At 38.1% G+C, this 9808-nt stretch overlaps 2 protein-coding genes across 2 annotated transcripts; one reads left to right on the forward strand and one right to left on the reverse strand.

Moving 5' to 3' along the window:
• Positions 1-359: 359 nt before the first annotated feature.
• LOC124260296 (myosin heavy chain, clone 203-like) lies at positions 360-4313 on the reverse strand. The gene is made up of 5 exons (XM_046694573.1): positions 3985-4313; positions 3186-3320; positions 2615-2677; positions 1813-1902; positions 360-1303 (listed from the first exon to the last, which is right to left on the reverse strand). Exons 1-5 carry the CDS (start codon positions 4135-4137, stop codon positions 617-619), a joined length of 1128 nt encoding a protein of 375 aa, XP_046550529.1. The 5' UTR covers positions 4138-4313; the 3' UTR covers positions 360-616.
• Positions 4314-4420: 107 nt separating this feature from the next.
• Positions 4421-9549, forward strand: LOC124260297 (26S proteasome non-ATPase regulatory subunit 7-like). Its single transcript, XM_046694574.1, has 6 exons — positions 4421-4716; positions 5762-5854; positions 6220-6317; positions 7079-7159; positions 7695-7786; positions 8015-9549. The coding sequence occupies exons 1-6, from the start codon at positions 4539-4541 to the stop codon at positions 8463-8465; spliced, it is 993 nt and encodes a 330-aa protein (XP_046550530.1). The 5' UTR covers positions 4421-4538; the 3' UTR covers positions 8466-9549.
• Positions 9550-9808: the final 259 nt, after the last annotated feature.

A 9808-nucleotide genomic window follows, 5' to 3' on the forward strand; every position in this document is an offset into this window, starting at 1 on the left:
AACAGGTAGGTAGGTAGCTAATCTCAAGCATCACTAATATTCTCCATGTTAAGGCCACATACAAACAGGTAGGTAGGTAGCCTAGGTAAGGCAGCACATATAATATATCTTACATCTGAATACAATTTTCAGGCTAAAACTGAAGTTAGAAAGCAGAATTTGTTTTAAACCAATTTCATGTACAAAATATCATCTCTTAAAATGTCTAGACAAGTATAGTACTTTGAGAACAGGTTTCAAATCAAGACGTCATAAACTGCTTCCAGAAATACATAAGAAATTCATACACTGAAATTCATAGCACTGACAGAAGCCCCAAATACACTTACATCAACTTCTATCAAGCATGCTGTCAGCCTCCAGGAAGGGAATCTAACTTCTATCAAGCATGCCCTAATGACAGCAATGCTAACTGATGCCTTTTGTAAAGAGCCCCTGGATTCTCACACCTTGGTGTGGAAGATAGTCTGTCAGCCTCCAGGAAGGGAATCTAACTGCTATCAAGCATGCCCAGATGACGGAAACAGTTAATGACACCTCTTGTTAGTGTCCCTAGATTATGCCCATCAATGCCCAAGGGTGGCCCGTCAGCCTTCATGATGGTGACTTACTTCTATTAAGCATGCCCAGATGACGGCAATGCTAACTGACGCTTCTTGTTAATGTCCCTGGCTTCTGTGCCCTTGGTGCCAGAGGGTGGTCGGTCAGGCTTCAGGAACGGCAGCTTCTCTACCGTCAATTTATTTTTCTGTTTCAGAACAGCATTTTCCTCTCTTAACATATTCACTTCTCTTTTCACCATCACAAAGTCCCTGAATGTCTTCTTGTCCTGGTCATGTGACAACTGTTTCTTCAGTGACTGGAGTTCATAAAATAAATTCCGGAATTCCAAAACAAGCTTTTCTTTCTCCTTTTCAAGCTGGATAAGCGAACCCTTCAGCTGTTCATTTTCCCTTGTAAGGTCCTGAATCTCAGCTTCATGACCAGTCAGCCTTGTCAAGTGGTCGGTCTTTTCTTTATGTAGTTTCTCAAGCTTGAGGCGAAGGTTATCGATGAGTTTGACTTTGTCCGCATCCTGTGACTTCTCAACCACCTCGGCCTCCAATCGAGAGATCCTGTGTTCCATTTCATGCTTCTTCTGCTCCAGTTCATTGACATGTTGCTGGAGAGCCTCATTCTGAACTTTTAGTCCCTGGAGGTGGTGTACATCAACCTTGCTGTCAGACGTCTCTTCCAACTTGGTGTATTCGGACTTCAAATTTTCATTTTCATTCTTCGCATTTTCCAGATCTTTTTTTAGAGACTGAAGATATATAAAGACTGAATTGGATAAGTTTGTTACATAACAGGTATTTGTTCAGTGAAATAACTGATATTTTAATGAGTGAAGCAGTATTTCCTCATTGTCTGAGTGAGTTGGGTGTTATTATAACTTCACTAACAGTCCAGCAGTACCAGGATGGAGGTTGACAAAGGTTTCAAACATTGTAACATGTGGGAAAAAGAACAGTCTATATATCTGTTTTAACCTATCAAATAAATATTATATTGGTAATAATTTCAGAGTTGATCACTGGTTTAAAAAGCAATCAATGATTGATAAATGATCATGAATGGGATAAGAAAAATTCAAATCTACTTTGTCAAACAAGAATGTCAATACAAAACACTGGAACAGTTAAAACAGACCGTGAAACCATGACCGTGGTCATAATAAGTCATTCCTAATCACAGATAGTATCCTAATATGCACGTCTGGTTACTTGAATACTGGGTTTAACATTATATTCATAACTATGACTGTATTCCCACCTTGTTTTCGTCCTGGAGGTCAGTGAGAGGCCCCAGCTGCTCCAGGAGCTGTCTGTTGGTCTGTTGTAGGACCTCAATGTCAGCCTTCAGCTGCAACAGATAATCAGGATAACATGGATCCAGTCAATGTCCTTCTACAAGCGGCGGTGTAATCCCTGTCTGTCACAGTAAACAAGCAGTGGTTGGGCAATGAGCCATACTCAATGGGATGACACACAATCAGCTAGGGCCTCCTTTTACAAAGCACTAAGGTGATCGTAAGTCACTAAGGTAACCTTAGTGCAGTGTTAAAGAATTGGAGTTAAGGATAACCTTAGTAAAGTTTGCTTGGTGAAAGGAGCCCCTGGACACACTTAGTAAACACTGAACATCTATATGTTAGCTCTCAGCATGGTTACTAGTGGAGCGGCTAAGCAGATAAAATGTGCATTTAATGATAACAACAGATTATTTCCTGAATCCCCATGAGGTATATCATCACAGAACGTATAACTTTCAGGTGAGTGGAATACCAATGAGGTATGTAACGGTACTATGACAAAATGCATTACTATCAGAGGAAGGGAATCCCAATTAGGAATATCATCAGAGAATACATTACTATAAGGGGAGGGGAATCCCAATGCGGTTTTGCTATCAGTATCACAGAATGCATTTGGGACCAACAGGGCTCATAGATTTCTGGCATGTTCAAGCATGCAACTTGACACAGCAAACAAAAACAGTCTGATACTCTTGAAAATGAGATTCCTCTATGTACTTTATATATCATTGTTACTTTTTTTGTATTTAAGCAACTCACTGTAGTAATTTCTTGGTAAGCATTCTTTTCAATTTCAACTTTCTCATCCACCAGCTGTAGAATCTGTATAAGATAGGTATGTTGTTAACAATATAAGAAAGAAACAGATGCATATTGGCGCCAATGCATCCATCATGGTTCCAACATACATATGTAAAGAGAGAACATTATTTGCGCCAGACTCTCCTTTCTATAGAATCTCAAAATCAAGTCACTCAAAACAAAAGCCCACAATAGATCATGCTAATAGCATTAAACAATGAAATCTGGACCACACAATCCAGAAGCTGATAGCATGAGCATATTTCCATGGTGTTGGAGGTATATTTACGTCCTGACCAAGCCAGACCACTCTATCCATTCTGTAAACTTCCACAATCATACATGTCTGGAGACCTATTCTAACCAGAAATAATGAAATTGATATCTATAAGTTTCAATATTTTTAACAAAGTAGTATAATCAACCGGGGCATGACACCTAGCCCTTTCTGGACCAGTTTAAATCCCTGAAAATGACCCATGTTCTAACTGTTATAACTGTGATATATAATCATATTCTAAGGGCAAACCTCTGTTTTATGTTTTTCTGCCAGCATGGCATTTATTTCGTCTGCTCTGTTAATGTACTGCTCCTGGATCTGCTTGATACGATCCTGATGGTCATCCTCCATCTTCTCCAGCAATTCATACTCTTTGTGGATTCCCTGTGTAACAAGTTTGTGGAGGATGACATAAATACATATCACAATCACCTTGATCATAAAGTAAATATAAAGGGAAATGGTTTGTATCTAAAACATTAATGTATAAAAAAATGTCACCATGTGAAAGCAGTATCAAACTGGACCAAACAAAATATGCCCTAATGATAAAGCTACATTTTACGAAAACATACCATACTTTCACAAACAATGTCACATAAGATTTTGTAATATACTGTTGAGACATTAAGCAAGAATTGAAAAATATTTTACTGTCATTTTCTCATCATCCCTAGCATATGCTTATTATGGTACACTAGATGCTTCTAACAGTAACAGGACATATCTGTTAATGTGACAGATAAATTTCTAGAACCTCACAGGCAACTGATGTTGTATACACCCTCATCAGCTGAGAATGAATAGTGAGTACATTGACCAGGGTGATAATGTCGAAGTGCTTAAAGTTTGATTGTGCATGGATTATTATTATCATCATCATCATCAATACTGTTGCTTGGGCTATTATTTTTATTCGCTTCGATGTTATTCAATCTAACCTTATCAATACTGTCAAGCTCGAGAAATTGCATATTAAAAAACGATATCAACATTTACGGACATAACAATAATCATATTAAATACAGTTTTCGTTAAAGTAGACCACCTCAAGCTGATCCACTCGGGCCTTGAGCTGTTTGTTCTCATTAACAATGTCCTGTACGAACGACAGTGTCTGAATGTGTTTCGTGGTAAGTCGCTCATGCTGCTCGTGAAGCGCTTCTCGCGGAACTCTCTCAGGTGAGACTGACTTCTGCATAATTTACAACCCCATTAGCTACTCCACCATCTTCCAATGCATTGCCAAGCACCTGTAAACAAAAACGCCTTATCACTTTTGTGACCATGAACATACGCGCAGAAAATAGTTCTAACGTATACCTTCCATTTATGTACATGCAAGCAAAGCAAAAGTTAGTAATTATAAACACATGTACATTCATTTATTTCCAGAGCCGTTTCGACGATATGATAAAAACTGTTCTTGCTTTTTCAAACTGATCAAAGTTTCCGTGTAGTGATCTATCAAATATCCGCTTCCGTTTTCCGGCGGAAGTCCATGCCGACATGATTCAGGAAAATTGAAAGCATTTTCGTTAATAGGTGTTTGAGAAATATAAGCTTATCTTAATCATCTTTAGTCAAATCAAGACAGACAGAATGCCTGTTACGGAACCAAGCAAACAAATAAGTAAAGTGGTCGTTCATCCACTTGTCCTATTGAGCGTCGTGGACCATTTTAATCGTATGGGCAAAGTCGGCAACGTCAAACGCGTTGTCGGTGTCTTGCTTGGAGCCAACAGACAAGGAATTCTTGACATATCAAACAGCTTTGCAGGTATGTAAAGACCACGCTAATTGTTTTGCCCTCCTGAAACGTTGTAACGTGAAGGTCCAACGTGAAATGATGCGTATTGATGGTTTTGTCCCAAAGCGTATGTGAATCATTCATTGTCATAAATACTATTAACTAATAATGATTATCATGATTATGGGAAGACTCTACCATATATATACGGATTTTGTTCGATACTTTAAACTTGGTTCTCAAAGGCTTTTTTATGGAGAGCATGAAAAGGACTTGGTGTTTTGTGTTCCTTACAAAGAGAAGGAGTCCTAAACTTACAAAACAAAGCATGTTGGTGTCACTGGCTTGTGGTAGTGTTGTGTACCAGTCAGCTGGCTGCAAGGGGTAAACAAATGAAAGAATACAGCTGCTGAGCATATGGTGTACACTTTACAAGTCCCCAGAAGTTTACACCATTTTTTGTTTACTCTAGCGAGGGTTAGGTATCAGGTAAGTATGAAGGTGGTGGGACCCATAAAGTGCAGGTGTCCCAGATAAGCATACTTTACAGATGAATTACATTTAACTGTTGGCATGTCATAGGTGGCAGACATATTATATTGTTGACATTCTATATATTGTATCTTTATCAAGCATGACAGATCAGTTAATTGTAATGTTTTGATTGAGTATGATGTAAAGACTGCTTTTTACCAGGCACAACCCTTTTTGGTCCTTAGGAGTAGTTGTTAGTTAGAGTGGGTTACATCTTTTCCCTATATAATTTGATGAAAGTTCATACAATTATTATGAGGTCTCAACTGCCCATGTGCATCAAAGTGTCAGTCCAGGATGCTAATCGCCACTGCAACATGCGCTGATTATTTAAGACAGCACATGTGGGCTTGTGGTAAAGTATTGTCAACTAATCTCTTTAGCGAGAAAACCAAACATTGATTTGTATCTACACATCCTAAGAATGATTAACAAGGAGAAATTTACATGAATTGAGTTTAGTAGAATTTGGAATAGACTATCATGGCATCATTTTTTTATAGCTTATACATGTTATATGTGATGATAACTTCTCTTTCAGTTCCATTTGATGAAGATGACAAGGACAGGAATGTGTGGTTCCTTGACCATGACTACTTGGAGAATATGTATGGAATGTTCAAGAAAGTCAATGGTAATATATTTGCATGGTTAACAGAAAGGAGTATTGACATTGAAAGCTGTCAATTTAAGCATAATTTTTTAGGCCGTCATCAATATCACATTATCAAAATGTTCATTGATGAAATGTTTACTTTACAAGTAAAATGGCTTGCATTTAAAATTTAAACAGTTTTCAACGTAAACTAAGCAGGATTTTTCAGACAGAAAACAAGGTACAGGCTGCCTTTTCGAGAAATAGAAAATAAGCTTGATGTGTTGCATAAGGCTGCATCACGGGCATACTTTTCTATGGAGTCTGCTTCAATTTTCTTATCAAGCATATTGTGCATGTTTCATATGCTATTGTTTTCTATATGTAGCTTTTTGTTCCAACAGCCCGTGAGAAGATTGTGGGATGGTATCATACTGGCCCCAAACTTCACCCCAATGATGTGGCAATCAATGAACTTGTGAGAAGATACAACCCCAACTCAGTAAGTAATGTCATGATTCTGTAAGGGGCTGCTAAATTAATTTGGTTGACAGACCCAGTAACCTGGCATATCACAGTATTCCAACAACGTGTGATGTTCGACATTATATGATGTACTCTGATCCAGATTTGATTATTTATGTACCACCACCATGTATCAATGATTATGGTGATGAACAACAAACATCTTACTGTCATTTTCCTCTGATTGATCAAATCATATTATTGAATGGAACTGATTTAAGTGAAGTTTCTAAATAAAGCCAAAAATTTAAGTGTCACTTTATTTGGTTTATTCGTGTCAATTAGACATTGTCACAGCTCTATTGTCATGGTTCAGTCTGACACTAAAACATATGATTTTCTGCTCACTTCGGCTCACCAAGCTCATCAAAATGAACACACTGGACATTGGATTAGATTTATGGAGGCTACTGAATGTGTACTTACTATTTTCCCAGCTTTAATATATTTTACAATGGTTTATGAAACAAAACTGTCGTAAGAGGTGGATCAGGTGGTCTGGCTCGCTGACTTGGTTGACACATGTCATCGGTTCCCAATTGTGCAGATCGAAGCTTATGCTGTTGATCACTGGATTGTCTGGTCCAGACTCGATTATTTACAGACCGCCGACATATAGCTGGAATATTGCTGAGTGCGTGGCGTAAAACTAAACTCACTCACTCACTATAAAACAAAACTGCTTATTTGTTTTCAAGAACTGATTCAAATGTATCAATCGTAAATCCTTGACTTCAGGTGTTGGTGGTAATTGATGCAAAGCCAAAGGACTTGGGACTGCCTACTGAAGCTTATGTGTCAGTGGAAGAAGTGCATGATGTAAGTTACTGTTCACAATGCAGGATACAGTACTGTTGTCATTTTCTCATCAATAACTGCTCATAATATCTCTTCTCTGTTCTCTCAGTTCAGTATTGTCCAGACATTTTATGTCAAAAGATTTCATTTGACATTTAAGGAATGTCATATTCATGTCCATATGTAAAATTCTGGTGAGATAATTACAGATCAGCATGATCACATTAAGCACACCCCATGAAGACCTGGGTTAGAATTGGTCTTCAGTAACCATGCTTGTTGTAAGAGGCAACTAACGGGATCGGATGGTCAGGCTCACTGACATGGTGGACACATGTCATCGTATCCCAATTGCATAGATCGATGCTCATGCTGCTGATCACTGGATTGTCTGGTCCAGGCTCGATTATTTACAGACTGCCACCATATAGCTGGAATATTGCTGAATGTGGTGTTAAACAACAAACCAACATTATGCACAGTGGTCCATGGTACAACATGATATGGTAAGAGAATGCTTGTATATCATCGTCTCTTATTGATTTGTCTGTTTCAGGATGGAACCCCCACCTCAAAAACATTCGATCATGTACCCAGTGAAATTGGTGCAGAAGAGGCAGAGGAAGTGGGAGTTGAACATTTGCTCAGGTTGGTTACCATGCAGGACTGGATATTGAGCTGTACAATGGTACTGCAATACAAATGTGTGCGTAAGATTATTTGTTAAAGATGTTAACAGTTGTTAAACAAATATTGTGACCCAGTCTTCTGGTGTTACAATGTTAGAATTGTGCTGCAGTGTAACTGGTATATCTTCAGGGTGTGCCTATACTGCTGTCCAGTCAGTAGGTACAGGGGTTTATTTAATGATTGCAGGGACATTAAGGACACAACTGTGGGCACACTGTCTCAAAGGATCACCAGTCAGTTGATGGGACTGAAGGGCCTCCATTCACACATCAATGATATAAGCTCATATCTGGAAAAGGTGACATCTGGGCAACTCCCCATTAACCATCAAATCATTTACCAGCTTCAAGATATCTTCAACCTTCTTCCTGATGTGAACCTGCAAGAATTTGTCAAATCCATGTATGTTAAGACCAATGATCAGATGTTGGTTGTCTACTTGGCATCTTTGATACGTTCCATTATTGCACTCCACAATCTCATCAATAACAAGATCCAGAACCGTGATGCAGAGAAGAATGAAGGAAAGGACCCCAAGGAGAAGAAAGAGAAGAAGGAGGATAAAGATAAGGAAGATAAAGATAAGACGAAAGATGCTGACAAAAAAGACTCAAGTGCAAAGGGCACTAAAAAGTGATAGATATTAGTTGTAGGTGTACTTTTTTCCAAGGTTTCATGTCATTGAAAAGGGTTTGCAAGATGGAACAACTGTACCAAAGTGCTGCATCTATATTTCAGTGCTGCTGTTCTTGAGGTGGTGAGCAGTTGCTGCTTTTGTAAATGAATGGAAAAACAGATTGCTGATGTTAAATGCATATTCCAAAACATATGATGTTGAGATGGTTGTACAAAACATGCTTTGTGAATATATCACCAACCATTAACAAATTATCTCAGTTTCTAGCAACTGTCTACAATGATAACTATTTTCCATCTTGTTTGGTTGCAAATTAACAACCAAATTTACTTTGAAAGTCAAGACAAGTGACATTAAACAAGTTTTGTTACAAAAGTGTCTTTTTTTCATATTGTATGACAGATTGAAACTGTTTTAAAGTTTGGAGGTGATGTTGGTTTGTTGTTTGAACTCCTTACTTTGATGCGGTTTGTATAATGAAGTCTTCACATGACAATTAGTTGAATGCCATCAGGAGCAGTACATTCAGGATATAATGGCATGCAATCACCCAAGGCACCAATATGTTTAGTTGCCCCTTACCAGCAACAGTTGCTAGGGACGATATACTTAAATTTAATCCCCATGGGTTTGGAACTAAAGAGATCACATAAGTATGCTATCTTTGGCAATAGATGGGTGTTGCCTGTAACTAAATGTCCCAGCTTGCATTTCTGAAAAAGAATCATAGAAACAGAAAAATAGAAAGTGATGAAATGGCTTGATATCAACATGATCCCATCTAATGTCTGCTGATAATGATGTTCTGTGGTGCAGTCGTGAATACATGCAAAATTGCTGATGCGGCGTTACGCAATGCTCACTCAACCCATAGTGGAGCTATGGAACCATGTATTTTATTTATGATCCAACTTTGAAAAACAACATTGGTTGAACTAGCCTATAAATGTCAGGTACCACAGTAATAGTTACTGTTTTATTTGTTATTTAATGCCAAACTCTTTAATGTTTCCACAAGACCGTCAGTCAATAAGAAAGAAAGTATATGAAGCATGATTGATGTTGATTAAAAGTTCAACAGAGACATGGTTATTCATTGTTTATGTTTCTGACTTATTTACCATAGTTGTCTTTCGATTAATTTTGATTCAGCAACGGTCTTCAGCTGAGTAATAGTTACCGACTTTACTGAACCACACACTAAGGTATTATCACTTAGACTGGAATCCAGGGTACACATTGTGAGTACCTGATCGTCCGTTCAGTCCGGTAATCTCGCTCCAACCACAAACAACTACATTTTGATGTTAATATACAGTTTAATGGTCAACATGAAACATGTA

The sequence above is a fragment of the Haliotis rubra genome, unplaced genomic scaffold (assembly GCF_003918875.1).
Source record: "Haliotis rubra isolate DU_JTF1 unplaced genomic scaffold, ASM391887v1 Scf76, whole genome shotgun sequence".
In the NCBI taxonomy this organism is placed as follows: Eukaryota; Metazoa; Mollusca; class Gastropoda; order Lepetellida; family Haliotidae; genus Haliotis; species Haliotis rubra.

Coding starts and splice junctions, on each gene's coding strand:
- LOC124260296 (XM_046694573.1), bottom strand. CDS start 4,137: ATGCAGAAGTCAGTCTCACCTGAGAGAGTTCCGCGAGAAGCGCTTCAC. Junction 3,321..3,984: donor CCCGAGTGGATCAGCTTGAG/GTGGTCTACTTT, acceptor CTTGTTACACAG/GGAATCCACAAAGAGTATGA. Junction 2,678..3,185: donor CAGAAAAACATAAAACAGAG/GTTTGCCCTTAG, acceptor TATCTTATACAG/ATTCTACAGCTGGTGGATGA.
- LOC124260297 (XM_046694574.1), top strand. CDS start 4,539: ATGCCTGTTACGGAACCAAGCAAACAAATAAGTAAAGTGGTCGTTCAT. Junction 4,717..5,761: donor CATATCAAACAGCTTTGCAG/GTATGTAAAGAC, acceptor CTTCTCTTTCAG/TTCCATTTGATGAAGATGAC. Junction 5,855..6,219: donor AATGTTCAAGAAAGTCAATG/GTAATATATTTG, acceptor TTGTTCCAACAG/CCCGTGAGAAGATTGTGGGA.